General features: G+C 37.8%; 1 protein-coding gene across 6 annotated transcripts in view; it reads right to left on the minus strand.

The window, feature by feature from the left end:
• Positions 1–16,084, minus strand: part of ZNF335 (zinc finger protein 335) — a 1,318,033-nt gene that overhangs the window by 1,144,831 nt on the left and 157,118 nt on the right. For all 6 annotated transcript variants that reach the window (XM_044090241.1, XM_044090238.1, XM_044090239.1 and 3 more), the window contains one exon: positions 7,498–7,771. In XM_044090241.1, coding sequence (XP_043946176.1) covers positions 7,498–7,771 — 274 coding nt within the window. The remainder of the gene's footprint in view (positions 1–7,497; positions 7,772–16,084) is intronic.

The raw sequence follows: 16,084 nt of genomic DNA on the forward strand, positions 1-16,084 counted from the left end.
AGTCCATAAAATTGATAGATACCTTTAATGTTATTGATAATAACTCCTTGACATTCTCTCATCAAGATTATAGGTTTGGTACTCGAACCAGAATAGACAAACTTTTTATATCACAAGATCTTCAATCCAAAATTACTTTTTTTTTCAATAATCACATGCCCTTTATCAGATCGCAATTCACTAGTTCTTAAAGTACAAGTAGATTTTAAACCACTATCATTCCTTTCTCGAATACCTTCATACATTACAAAAATTAAAGAATTTAAACAATGGTTAGTAAAATAACTAAATTTCTATCTAGACAAACTATATTTCCGAAGTAAATATAGTAATGGTATGGAATTCATTAAAAGCTTATATTTATGGAAGAGCGATTGGATGGTATAAAAATAAACTCAAAGAATGGGAATCTGAACTACAAGAATTACAAAGGAAACTCACATTATATAAATCAAAAAATCACTCTAATACAATGGAGAACAAGAAGGAAATAGAAGAACTAAATAAAAGATATATTGATATTTTAAGTCATAAAACTAATTTAGCCGTAGAAAGGTTAAAAATAAATGCTTATGCTACTTCTCCGAAACACCTACATAACTTATCTGTTAAAGTCAAAATGCAATCCAAATCCAATTCTACTGTTAATATTCTACACAAAAAAAGACATAAGAAGGTCTCGGAAATAGGAGATATATTAGACGCATTCAAATCTTATTGCAGTAATCATTATAAAGATACAAATAATACAATTGACCATTCCTTGTTAGGAAATATGACCTCTAATATTAAATCAATACCTGATAGTTTACAAAGAAATTTACAAAAACCTATTACACTCAAAGAAGTCACAGATAAAATTAAAGATAGTAAATCTGGTAAATCTCCTGGAATGGATGGTTTAATTTCAGAAATTTACAAATTATTTCCCAAAAATATAATCACCTTGCTACATAAGACATTAATTGAGATTTAAACCCATGCAATTATTCCCCCTTCATGGAAATACTCTCTAATTATACCCATTTTAAAGGAAAACAAGGATGCTAGCCTTTGCAGCTCATATAGGCCAATTTGACTACTAAATAATGATTATAAAATGTTTATGTCCATCCTGGTAACTAGAATAAAAAATCAATTAAATGAAATCATTAACGATGACCAGACTGGATTTATTCAGAATAGACATACACATGATAACATTAAAAGAATATTGACTTTAATAAATTATCTAAATAAAGAAAATATAGAAGCCTTGATAATAGGACTGGATATTGAAAAAGCATTTGTTCCTTAAATTGGGACTATCCAATTAAAATTATTGATGCTTATAAATTCCCGCTTTCCTTTATCACATTTATTAAAAAAGTATACGAAAATAATTTAGCCTATGTCAAATTAGGACCCTTTACTTCAGAACCTATACAAATTATGAAAGGTACTAAACAGGGTATGCCCAATGTCACCCATTTTATTTGCACTGGCTATTGAACTATTGGCTATATTAATACAAAACAATCCAAAGATAAAAGGACTAAATATATTCGACCAATATAACTCTAAGGTCATGCTCTTTGCTGATGATGTACTTCTCACTCTATTGAATTCAAAGAAGGCCTTAGATGAACTAGATATTCTATTAGAGAAATTTTTTAAGATTTCAGGTCTTTGCTGTAATAATCAAAAGTCTAAATATCTATTATTAAATACAAAAAGGACATACAAGTAGATAAGAATAGTGTCATAGGAATGCAAGCTACAAAAATAAAATACCTAGGAATAGATCTATATGATAATATACAAGATATAATACAAAATAATTATAAAATGATTACTGACATTATAGATTCTCTAGTGAATAAATATAATAATCTGTTTCTAGTCTTTGAAAAGATAGACTTCAATTGATTAAAATGGTTCTTCTCCCTAAAATTTTATATATAGTCCAAGCTATTTTGTTAATTCCAGAGAGATCTTATCTTAAGAAAATAACATTAACACTACTAAGATTCTTATGGTACCCTAAAAGAAACAGAACTGCTTATGTGCATCATATAAGACAATGGGATCAGGGAGGAATAATTTTCCCAGACATTGAATCATATATAAATGCTACATTAATAAATACTGTGATTGAATGGATTAACCCTAATTACATATCCAACTGGAAAAAATTACATACAATGATTCTATTAAATGAAAATAAACTTACTAAAAATATTACTATTATAGAATGGATTAACCCTAATTACATATCCAACTGGAAGAAATTACATACAATGATTCTATTAAATGAAAATAAACTTACTAAAAATATTACTATTATAGATACGAATAATATACTATGGTATTCATTGTATATAAATCTACAATACAATATATCTAAACCAACAAAGACATCTGTAATAAATCATTTATACGATCATTTTAGAAAGATTATAAATATGAACATGGAATTAAAGATCTGGTTTCCAACATTAATCCCCATTCAGCATTACAAAAAGTTTTCCAGATAGAATTCATAAAGAAGTATTTATGCACTGGGAAAAGAAAAAAAAAATTGTTGGCTCCATTGTATAAAAATCAAAAAGTTCTGGATATACAATATACAATGTCAACTTATGAATTAAACTCTAATGAATGGTTAATGCTTCAGAATATATTGACATTCTCCAAGGATCTATGCAGAGTATTAAATAATTCACCATACTCATCTTTACCTAAGTTTATAAGTAGATTGTTTGAAATTATTTATAATAATGAAAATATGAAGAATGGAACTTTATACTTATACAACTTAATAACAAACTATAAAACCTAAAACAACATATTGGCAATTTATTACTAGAGGATATTCAATTCAATTAACCCCAGAAAATAAGTCAAATATACTACTTTCAGTAAAATTAACCTCCATTTCTCAGTATTGGAGAATATTTACCTGGAAATTCTTACATAGATCCTTCTTGACTCCTGATAAAATTTCAAAATTCAATTCTTCTTGTAATGGGGTATGCTGGAGATATCAACAGATTGTTAAAGCTGACTGGTCTCATATTTTTTTATGAATGTAAAAAAATTAAACCCTTTTGGGAAAATATTAATAACTTCTTACATGCTATTTACACAGATAATTTTGTCTTGACCAAAGCTTTAATTTTATTGACGATATCTGAAGAGGTTTATCAAAAAATAACTAATCTTTATGTTTTATGGACAATATTAGCTATAGCTAGGAAATGCATAACAAAGAGGTGGAAGTCTACCATAGTACCTGGAAGAGAAGAATTTCTATGCTTATTAAAAAAAGATGGTGTTGATAGAAGTTAAAACCAAAGAATTAAGATGGTTTCCAATGCCATTAACTAATAATCCTTGAGAGAAAGGTTTTGTCATTGGTTGATACTCTACATCTCTTCTTAAAGAAATCATTCTTAAGTTAAATATCTTTATTTTGTTTAATTTGCTATCATTCATTTATTCATGTCAGGCTGTATGTAAATATGTACATCGTTTAACTTCATAGTTATTATGATTCTACATTGAAAAAGTATTTATTATTGCTGACTAATAATCAAAATACAAAAAATTTCTGAGTAAAAAAAAAAAGAAACTGTAAATAAAACATTCCTCACGCTTTCACGATATATCAGAATAAACGTTTAATATATGAGCCTGACAATTTAAAATTCAAAGCTGCAGAAGTATATACTGGTTTCCTATACCTAGGAATAATTTTCCATCCTTATTAGAAAAAGAGCAGGATTGGGATTAACTAAGTGCTTAGCAGCAGAGGAGTTAACCAAGGCTATAGCTGATAGGTCGGGTTTGGGAATAATGCATGCAAATTTAAAAGACTGAGGAACTTTATACATCTTATGGTCTTTTTAGGGATAGCTGGCTGACTATCAGGAAAATTGAAGGCAGTAAGATAAACATCTTCTAAAGTAGACAGGACAGGAGGAATGGGTGTAGGCTCTGGAAAAAAACTTTAGGTAGCAATTCAGTATTTTGAGGGACTGAGAAACCTCAGTGGTCTCCCACTGAAAATACAGGGACAGTCTAGCAATAGTCTCAGAGAAAGAAACCTCCACAGGGAAAATCAGAAAGAGGGCTCTCCTCAGAGTATGACTCAGAAATCTGAGGACAAAACCCTGAATCCATCCCTGCATCTTCCTGTTCAGATTCAAAATCTTGAATCTCTTCAGGAAAGGAGGCATTCCTTTTCCTTTTATCAGAAACTACTCTCCAAGAAGGATCAAAAACCCTAAGCCAGTCCAACTAAACTACTCCTCTCCAAAGAAATTTAAGGAGGAGATACAAGCCTGGTTTTCTGTTTCTTCTTGGCAGGAAAATGGGGCCAACCATGTTACTAATGGCAGTTGCTGCTTTTCCAGAGATGGGTACAGCATTCTGACACAACCGGTAAACCTTCTCTGTAAGCTCTCTCAGGACAAGGGGGGGGACCCCAACAGCCACAGACAATGTGGCTTTCTCCTGTCTACAGTGACTGTAGGTGCTACACCAGAGGGATCCGGAGTAAAAGACGAGTGGTCTGAGATGCAGCACATGGACACAGCAGAGTCACCCACCTGCGACTGAGGCAAATTGCTAACCTGATGTGGTGGCAAAGGCTATTTGCTTAACTTTTTATTTTTGTAGCTGGAATAAGGACTGACCATGGGAGTGACAATCTGTTCCATGATCAAGCTGAAAATGTTGCCTCTAACCTGAAGAAAACAAGCAACAATACAGGTAAAACTACCAGTCCACTAAAGTTATGTTTTTGACAGGAAAAAAAAAACAGGAAAAAACACTTTCAAAGACTATGGCAGTCTTACAATCTTAAAATAAACCATCTTCTCTGGAGAAATTGTGTTCATCAGTTAGATGACACTACTTTTAAAACTGTCAAAAATAACAAGTGCTCAGTTTAAAAGTACATTACAGTCTTGAGACAATCCGTTAAAACACAACACTCCTAGCTTTAAAATAACTTTGCCCAGAGAGGAAAATAATAATAATCATCAGTAAAAAAATAATAAAATGGAAGTCCCCCCCCCCAAGGGAGCTTATCTGCTCAGCTAGGGAAAGCACAAGCCGACCATTGATCCTCAAAAGCCTCAGAGGAATGTAGTCTTTGATGGCAAAGTTCTAAAGGGCTTTATGCCTAGACTTGTCTTTTAGGCAGCAAAGCTCCAGCTGCTTGACAGTTTGGGTGCATGACAGGTGCCCTGAAACTTTGGAAGCTGGCTGGATGTTATATCATTAGCAGGATAGCGAAGGTTACTGTAACACTGAACAACATGAAGCTCATCATGCCAACCCACTACTGAACTGTTTCTACGCCCTCTAATATACATCATCAGAAGGTAGAGCTGGATGACATGGAATCAGTAAGTAAATGGACAGTTACTCAGTATACAGTAAAAAGAAACACCAGTTTATTAAACTTAATATAGGTCCACTGAAGTAAAAGCTACACATTTTAGAATAAGAAAGCCCTCTTTACAAGTTGAAGGCATAATTACAACAAAATGGTAAAAATTGTTCTTTATCTTTAAATTTTCAGTTCAGGTTTACTCACTGGATTTTTTTGGGTCTGTATTAGATAATCGAACTTTCAAAAGTTTGACTATCATATGGTCGACACCATATGATCGAACTTTCAAAAGTTCAAAGTTATAACGGAGATCTCTGTACAGAGCGGAATGGGAAAATTTCCCTTTTCTGCACTGTAGTGCGATCTCGGAGTTGGTATATTTAAAGAGCGGGGGGGTGCAGGGGACGTGTTTAGGTAGGTTACTTGTGTAGTTTATTTTTTTATTAGATGTTTGAACTTTTTAAAGTTCGATCATATGGTGTCGACCACATGACAGTTGGATTTTGAAAGTTTGATCATCTAATATAGACCCGATTTTTTAAATACAGTAGTTCAGAAAGGGTCAACATAAAGCTACAACAGCTGTGTCAGAGTTTTTAGTTGAGCTAGAACAGAAGCAGCTGTCAAAAAATGGATAATTAATACAGCATATAAAATATTGCATAATAATTATAAGCATCAAATAAAGGAGGTTAGAAAGACTGGGAAGACAGACTGGAAAGGGAATTTACCAAGGTACAAAGGGAAGGCATCTGTATGGCTACCAAATATGCAGTAAAGTCTAGAAGATTTAGGATTTTTGCTTGGAAGTGTTTGCATAGATGTTTTTATACCCAAGTAGACTTCAAAGTTGACCCTCAGAGAGTCAGCAAATAATGGAAGTGTGATGGGAAAAAGAGTGGCGCACTGGTTCAGCAGTTAGCATTGTCGCCTCACAGCAACAAATTCTCCTGTTAGATTCTCAGCTGGGGTGCCTTCTTTGCAGAATCTGCATATAATACTCCCTGTGTTCATGTGGGTTTCCCTCCTGGTGCTCAGGTTTCTTCCCAAATTCCAAAGACATGCAGTAGGTGGATTGGACACTCTAAATAGCCCTAGGCATGAGTGTGTGTATGAATGTGTGGTCACCCTCCAATAAGGAGGGTTGGGCGCCGGGCTAGCAACCAGTCCCTGTAAAACCATAACCGCTACAGAAATGAGTGCTGGAGAGTGCTTGTTGCCTGATGTGCTGAATAGCAAGAATGGAACTGAGTGAGTGAGAGAGATGGGAAAAAGAGGTGTAATTGGGAAAGTGTGTTCTGGGAATGTAAGGCGTTCACAGTTTTTTAAAATTCCCTACAGTGTTTTGTCAGAAATTTTGGGGAGCAAATCATTATAACTAAGAAAAACAGTTCTTCTGAGCTGGAACATAGGCTCTAAATTACCCTGACATAGTAATGCCTTACTAAGCTGTTTAATGATACCGGCTGTCAAAAAATCAGTTATTAGAAAACGGGAATCAAAATCTAAAATAACAATTGTAATTGAAAGACTGAATATTGTACAGGAGATAAAATAACTGAAGATGGCATCCTTAGAAAAAGAAAAAAGCAAATTACATAGAATCTTTTAGGAGCAATACATGAACAATAATGGTCAAGACGAGTGAGGTTTATTGAAAGGATGGAACTGAACAATGTAAAAAGCTGGAGTGAATGCTAATAGTGAAAAAAAAAACATACATTAAAAAGTTGCATTAATATAAAAGTGTCAATGGTTTAGTTGAGATATAGTAAAGATGATTATTAAAAAGAGCATAGCTACAACATTGCCATTACTTCTGAGTTCTGCAAATTGTTCTGGTAACTCACTCTTGGACCAAAGCTTAATATATGACATATTCATGTCAGCCTGGGAGTTTTTAACATATACATGGTGCAACCAAGTCTTGACTGGCAACAGTGCAAAATAAATGAAATTCATAACAGAAATGAAATCAATGTTCTATTGAAATCTACATCTTACAAAACACTATACAAGTCATGGTTGCAAAAGATTTGTATATAATACAAATTATTTACTGGAAGACACAAGACAGATTTTTTGCTACTGAAATAAAAAAGGCAGGCCCTTACTCTGCATGACATCAGGTCCAATAGTAGACTCGATTATTTTATCGATAGCAGAGCCTAGGTCAGAAGAGGTAGATGCTGTAGAGTCCGAGACAATCATGGTGCCATCAGAAATCATACTGGAATGGACCAGAACCTGTGGGGACTCCGATACCAAAATAGACTGTGTTACGGTTGAAACACTAGACACTATTGTTGACTGAGCTACAGAAGAGGAGTCTGGGAGATGAGCAACAGCTATGATGTCCGTGCTGGAGCTGGTTTCAGAAATACCTTCCTGGCAAGGCAAAATAGAGAAAAGGAATCAAAGATAAATATATAAAACACATACTAAGACTGTAATTACAGTTTTTATACTGCGTCTTTTACTTTCCACTTAACGAGTTGTAGGAAGTCAAACTATTTCAGTCCTCTGCTACCCAAAAATAAATACAGCCCCTGACCTTGCAGAAGAACCACACAGCACACTGACTATCTTGCAGTCTAAACCAGGCCTGCTGATATGGTGGGCAAAGAGGGTTTGAGCAATGCAGTGAGATGGAATATATTCTTTGGCCTAGTTGAGTTTCCAAAGGAGGAAAATCATCTGCAGTACCCTGGCCAATTAAACTGACTGCTATACCTCCCAAAAGGCATTTGATAAGCTGCCATATTCATACAGCTATATATACAATCACCTCCCCCACGCCACACCTAGCAAAAGGAAGCCTCTCACTGTCCCCAGCTCAGAACAGCACTATCAGATGCAAAGGAGCAATTAATAAAAATCTATTGGAACTAGAATATTCATGTGATGTATTATATTACATTAAGAGATGAGAGTAATTTAATGGTTATGAACAGCAATTATGAAACAAGAGCTAAAATAATACTGTGATGATGTACTACATGCAAGTTAACTATTTGAAATGCTGTTTTAAAAGTCTTTGTCCCCCTAGAAGACTATGTGAGCTGCAGTGCCAGGGACGTTAGTTGCTAACTAAACAAGTTATGTTTTAATACAGCAAGAGTAGTGGATTTCATGAAACAATAACCTTACTTTTATATATTGCGTCTGTAAAAAATATTAGATACAAAGAAGCCTTAACATTCTGCATCACTTGACCCTTACTACCTTAGCTGATTTGTTAATCAGAGCTATTCTGAAACCTGAGACACTGGCAAGGCAGACAGGCAGTCCTCTGTGGCAGCAGGCCAGCTTTTTCATACTTGTGTAATGGCTGATCAGGATTACTGAGTAGTGATACAGCACCTGGGTCTATATTACATCATCGCATGCTTACAAAAGCGAACGATGATTAATCGACCCCATGTAAGCAAAAGCTTACAATGTCGAAACCTCAGAACAGCGATTTTTTTCCAAGAGAAAAAAATCGCTGTTCCAAATTAAAAAAAAAAAGTTTAAAACATTACATAAAGGCGTCTATATCACGTTATCGAAAGTTTACTTAATCGAATCAATAAAGGTAGAACTTTATTGATTGATTAAGTAAAACATCGAATAACATAAAAAAAAAACAAATTAAAAAAAAAACTAAATGGCGTAGGCAGGGGGGCAAGCCCAACTGCGCCCCCCCCCCCACAACCCCCCTACTTAAATATACCAACTCTGAGACGGCACTACATTGAGGTAAATGGAAATTTCCCCTTAAGGAGATTTCCGTTTACTTGCACAATGTTCTTCACTTTCGATATTGTCATGCCGACAATATCAGACTCGATATTGTCAGGTTACAACAATGTTAATTAGACCCACAAAGTGGGGGGCTGTGCCCCCGCACCCCCCTTACCTAAATATAACAACTCCGAGATCGCACTACAGTGCCGAAAATGGCAAAGTAACGGATGCGGTCAAGCAAATTCTTTCCCAGGGAAAGAATTTGCTTAAAAGCCACTTTGCTATTTTGCCTTTTTGTTCTTTTAGGTTCGATCAAGACGCATTTGACAGAATGTGTCTGCGATCATGTAATAGGAACCCCAGCAGCTAAGGTCTTCCGCTTGACAGATGGACAAAACGTTACAGCTGCCACTACCTAGTGGTTAGTCTGTAGGGGCTGCATGAAAACTGACACTTTCTACACACATCCTGGAACTTAATACGCATCCTCCATCCAGCCATAATGTTTTCGTGCACATATGGCCTTTTCATTTCAACCATTGCATAGTTCTGTCATGGCAGTAGACCTACCCACCAATCTCCAATTCTAAAATGTATTTATTTATTCACCCTTTGTTGACTAGGTTATTCCCATTAGGCCAGCAGCCTCTTTTCAGAGGACACCCAAGGTAATATCCCATTAGGCCAGCAGCCTCTTTTCAGAGGACTCCCAAGGTGATACTCATACCAATTAAAGGAAATATTGCAAGGGCACTAAGGAACTTCCCTTACTGTTTTTGATAAATACCATGGGATATTTTACATCCACCTAAGCTGCAACCAAGTGAGGAAAATGGGACCCTTGTTTAAGGTCTCATCCAAAGTATGACATACTCAGTAGTGCAGCATTCACTAATGATACACTGCAGTGTCAGTAATGGAAAATTAAGTCAATCACTTGGGCTAAGAACAGAACCCAGGTAAGCCAACTAATCCTTATGAATGTGTATGGTATGCCACCTGGTGATATAAACCCTGGCTCTAGAAGATTGTCACTGTTGAAGTGACACCCTGACACCAAGTGCAAAAATGGGAAAAAGGGGTTGTTGATGGATGGATGGATGAATTTGTTAAATGGTTACAAGTACGCCGATCCAAGGAACCTTTTTTGTTTGTTTTTTTAAACCCATAAACCAGGAAACAAAACAGCTGACATACAATAAATGATAAACTACAGTTATATATATAATCAACAAAATTATTAAAAACATGACAGGTGTTTAAAACTATTAAGTAATAGGAATGAAATAAGGCAGTCTTTTTTCAGAAGTGGTACTGAAGCATTTGCATGTAGTTACTGTCTTCATATGGCTTCTTGTGTGAAATTCAAAATGTTCACTAAAATGCTCAGTTCTATGTTTCCCCAGGTTGTCTGGCTTACCTTTAACCACAAATCATGATTCAGAAAAAGGGCTCCCAGTGAAGCTCTCATGAATAATAAAGGAGTAGTTTCAGCCTCCTTCACCAAACCACAAACGAGCTCAACACTAGTCCTTCAGTGTGCAGTCGTCACTGACAAGCTGACACTACAGTGCTTTCAGGATGTGTGCAAGCCATAAGAAAAGACCAGAGTATGGTCAGATGAGCCACATTATAACAATTTTAAATAAGCAACCTAATTTATCATATTTATTGCAGATGCAAAGGGCAGCTATGTCAGAAGAGTGCCTGTGCTCACAGAACTGCCATTGTGTATCAGAAATCTTGGCATGCAAAGTTCAGCCAAAGAATTGCCTGTCTTGTGGCTCAGAATTATTTAGTATTTATTTCTCTTTGTTTACCACAGTTCCAACTGTAATTTATTCCATTTTAAGCAGATGCCCCAGGGAGAAAAGCAAGTACATTTAAAGAAAAAATGACATTTTGTAAAATACGTTGAGTTTACATGAAAACACATATATTTAATACTTAAACCCACCAAATTAGCAGCAGACAACCTCCCAAGTGAATACCTACAAATCGCAGCTGATGCTCTGGCCTACCCAATATCCATCTTGATTAACCGATCTCTGTCAGAAAGTTACGTTCCCACATTGTGGAAAGTCTCACATATAACTCCCCTCCACAAAGCCGGACCCTCTGCAGAACTAACCAATTACCGCCCCATAGCTATTCTCTCTCCACTCTCCAAAATACTAGAGAGATGCATACACTCTCAGGTCTCACACTACTTCCTTACTAACAACCTCCTTTCCAGTACTCAGCATGGTTTCCGACCAAACCATAGCACCACCACTGCCTTACTCTCCTTTACTAACACTATCCTTCAGCATAAAAACAATGGCTATCTCTCCTCTGCTACTTTCCTAGACCTATCTAAAGCATTTGACATGGTCCCACACAAACAACTTATCTCTGTCCTCAATAACCTATCCTTCTCACAATCAGTCACCAACTGGTTTCAGAGTTACCTGTCTGACCGCCAACAATCCGTTGTATGGCAGAATGACATATCTCCCCAACTACCTGTCTCCATAGGGGTTCCCCAAGGATCCATCCTTGGACCCCTACTTTCTCTGTTTACACCAATAATTTAGCCTCTGCCACCAAACATGGCACACTCATCCAATACGCAGATGACTCGACCATCATCTGCTCAGCCCAGTCCCTACCCAAACTGCAAAAAGTCACACAGGAAGCCTTTTCCTCTGTTGAAACATGGTTATCCGATGCCCAATTAATACTCAACCCAAACAAAACTAAACTACTCATCTTCCAACCCACCAAACATACTCAAAACAACTCTCACTTTAACATCACAGCAAAAGACAACACCACTATATACCCAACTGAACACACCAAATTGCTAGGAGTGGAAATAGACAATAAACTAAAATTTGACATTCACAAGTCCATGACCATCAAAAAAGTCCACAAAAAACTAGGAGCATTATACAGAAGTAAACAATTTCTCACCAAAGCAGCAAAGATTTCAATAGCAAATTCCCACCTTATCTCCACCCTACTTTATGCCTCTCCAGTATATACCATATATAGGCAATGTGATCTAAACAAGCTAGAGACCTGCTACAACAAAATCGCCAAATTCGCCACAGGGGCATCCTACCGTAGTCACCACTGTCTCTCACTTGCTGAACTGGGCTGGCTTGAACTCCCTCACCTCCTTCAGTGGTATCAACTCTCACTCACCCACAAACTAGTAAACCATCCACTAAATGTCCCATCCCTCCAGAATCTACTCCAACCCTATCGCACCACCAGACCACTAAGATCCAGCAACAAAAATCACTTGCAGATCACTAAAGCCAATAACTCTGCTGGTGAAGCACTATTCTCTTGCGCCATAGCCAAATTATGGAACTCACTCCCACCCACAATTACCTCCACCATCATGCACCAATTTCAAAACTTTATTAAAAGCGCACCTAAAAACATGCTGGCTATGCCCTTGCAACTCCCACTCTAATATCATCCACCCCATCCAACTACTACCTTTCTTTCACCTCCACTAACTACCTTGATGATAGCAAGCTCAGATGCTCATAAGCCTAGTACTTATTATACAGCAGGAACTTCTCATTGTTACATTTGTTAAAGCCTGTTATGTACTTCACAGATAAAGATTCTAGTTGTCTACTGATGTACTATGTTCTTCATCTGTAAATATGTTGTAAGTAATTTCTATGTTAAATTGTTAATCGCTATGTAATCCAATGTAACTACTGTCTGTTTATTTTACTGTGGAGCTTTTCTCCCCGGGCCTCCACTGAAAATGGACCCACGTCCAGTCGGACACTCCCGGTCAAAAAAAAATTTAAATAAATAAATAAATAAAAATAAATAAAAGTACATCTAGAACACACTGCATAACATACAGTAGCCTAGAAATTTAAGGAAATACATTTTTTATGTGGTAGTTGGTTACAGAGAGGTTCCCCAGTTCGATTCTTAGCTGGGGGTGCTTTCTGTACGGAACCTACATGTTCTCCATGTGTTCTCGTGAGTTTTCTCTGGGTGCTATGGTTTCCTCCCACATTCTAAAGACATGCATTACATGGGCTGGACTCGCTAATTTGGCCATAGGTGTGAGTGTATGTGAGCGAATGTCTGGTGTGGAAGAAAGTACAGTTGTGTACCTACCATAAATGTAGATGCTCGAGTGTATTCACTGTTGCAGTCATTACACTTGGGGTTATCCTGCTGGCAGGCTACCCGCAGTCGGCCTGAATTCCAAAGTCCTGGTCCGGCATCGGTTGGGGTCGCCTCTTCCCTGACGTCAGTGCGCCAGGGGTATAAAAGATGCAGCCGACGCCATTTTCTTCAGTTTTTCTTGCCCCAGATGTCAGGTGCCCCCAAAAGGGTAGGCTAAAAATTCTGCTTATAAAAATGCATGCACTAACATAAACATTACCTTCATCTACATGCAAATACACCACATAGGTTGTATAGAATAGAGAAGTACAGATAAGTCCCAGCAATGAAAGGGGGATGGTGGGAGGGTAACCTGGACTGCAACAGTGAACACACTCGAACATCTACATTTATGGCAGGTACACAACTGTACTATGTTCATTGTGTTTCACTGTTGCAGTCATTACACTTGGTTGAATCCCAAAGCTGAGGTTGGGTGGCTGGGCCTAAATAGAATTAGGAGTGGCTATGAGGCCCTACAGAACTGCAGTGGCAAAGCCTGCTCTGGATTTAGAGTAAAGAGGTAAGTGGTAGTGCCTTGTAAAAGTGTGCACTAAGTCCAAGTTGCAGCCTCCAAAATATTCTTGGTTGGTACTCCTCTGAGGAAGGCTGCTGCTCTGGTGGAAGTGGCCTAATGCCTTTGAGCAGTGATTTGCCATGTTGTGAATAGCAGAAACGAATGCAGTGGCCTATTCATTTTGAAATAGTCTGCTTCGAAATAGCCTTTCCCTGTGATCCTGCAGCATATGCCACTAAAAGTTGCTCAGTTTTTCTGAAAGCTTTAGTTTTATCCAAAGTAGAAGCGTAGCTGTCTGTGAATGTCCAAAGAATGCAGAAGTCTCTCTCCTTTATTCTGTGGGTTTGGATAGAAGGTAGGCAAATGAATAGTTTGGTTTAGAGCTACACTGGACACTACCTTAGGCATAAATGTTGGGTTTGTCCTTAGAGAAACCCTGTCCGGATGGAAAATAATAAAAGGTTCCACAGCCATTAATGCCTGTAACTCTGAGACTCTTCTTGCTGAAGTTATTGCTAGGAGCAGAGCTGTTTTCCATGATAAGATCTTTATGTCGGCTGTATTGGCTGGCTCAAAAGGAGGCAGTGTGAGCTTTTCCAAGACAAAATTGAGGTCCCATGTAGGTACTGGTGCTCTCCTTGGAGGTCTTATGTTTTTGGCCTCTCAGAGGTACTGCCTCAGCAGTGGATGCGAAAAAATAGGTGGATCCGTATTGTAATGAGCTGAAATGGCAGAGGCGTGGGTCTTAATTGAGGAAAAGGATAGGCCTTTGTCCAGCATCTCAGTTAGGTATTGTAAAATCTGAGGAATATTTGGTACAAGTGTGTCAATTCCTTGTGCCTGGTTCCAAGCACAGAATCTCTTCCATTTTTCTGCATAAGATTTTCTGGTGCTGGGCCTCCTGGCCTCCAAAATAACATCCGTAACTGCTTTAGAAAGAGGTGTGTCCTGAGTGGTTATAATATCCGCCATGCAGCCAGATTTAGTGTTCTGAGTTGGCTGTGCAGGATCTGGTTGTTTTGTTGGGTCAGTAGATGAGGAATTTGAGGTAACGTCCAGGCTGGGCCTGGAGACAAGTTCTTTAGGATTGGATACCAGTGCTGGCGTGGCCAGTCTGGGGCAATCAGTATCATTTTTGGCTTCTTTTGTCTGACTTTTAGGAATACCTTGGGGAGGAGAGGCAGAGGAGGAAAGGCATAAACTGTAAGGGTTTTCCAGCTGAATGATAGAGCATCCACTTTCCATGCTTGTTTGTAATAAGTCCTTGTGCAGAATCTCTGTAGTTGGCAGTTGTGAGGGGAGGTAAATAGATCTGTGTCTGGGCATCCCCATTTCCTTGTTATCATGCTGAAGAATTGTGGATCTAGTTTACACTCGTGAGGGTCCATGAGGTTTCTGCTTAATTCGTCTGCCAGAGTATTTGTTTTTCCTGGCAGGAATTGTGCTTGCAGGTGCACTTGATAAGTCAATGCTGTGTTCCACAACGTTATGGCTTGTCTGCAGAGGGGGTAGGAATGTGTGCCTCCTTGCTTGTTTATGTACCACATGACTGTAGTATTGTCCGCTTTTATCAGCGGATGTTCTGGATGGAGTAAATCCTTGAAGGCTGTCAGGGCATTCTGTACAGCTAACATCTCTTTTTGATTGATATGAAGATGCATTTGGCTTGCGGGCCATGTGCCCTGAATTTTCCTGCCATGTGGGCCCCCCAGGCATAATCTGATGCATCTGTTGTTAGTGTCTGCCTGGCTGTGGGTAAGGTGAATGGCTGTCCCTTGTTGTGGTGACAGGCCTGTGCCCACCATCGAAACTACTGCTGCAGGCAGGGAATGAGAGTAATTAATGTTTCCAGGCTGTGGCAATGTTGAGTCCAAACACTTTTCAGGTACCATTGTAGCTTCCTTGTATGCAGTCTTGCATATGGAATTAGCAGAATGCAGGATGCCATGAAGCCCAAAGCCTGCAGAATTTTTCTTGCAGATAACTGGGTCTTTGTTGCCATGCTTTTGAAGTATGAAGTCGGTTGCCTTCGTTTGTCTGGCGTGAGATAAGCCATCTGGGCAGTTGTATTTAAGCTTGCACCTAGGAATATCATCTCTTGAGAGGGCACTAGTTTTGATTTCTTTTCGTTTACTGTGTACCCTAGGCAAATTAGTAATATTTTTTACAAACGCCAGATGCTTTAGTAGAATGTCTTTGTTCTCTGCTTGAATAAGGCAGTCGTCCAAATAGGGATATATTTGAATTCCTCTTTGTCTGCAAAA

This window comes from Protopterus annectens, chromosome 12.part0, assembly GCF_019279795.1.
Source record: "Protopterus annectens isolate FY-2018-M chromosome 12.part0, PAN1.0, whole genome shotgun sequence".
Taxonomy (NCBI): Eukaryota; Metazoa; Chordata; order Ceratodontiformes; family Protopteridae; genus Protopterus; species Protopterus annectens.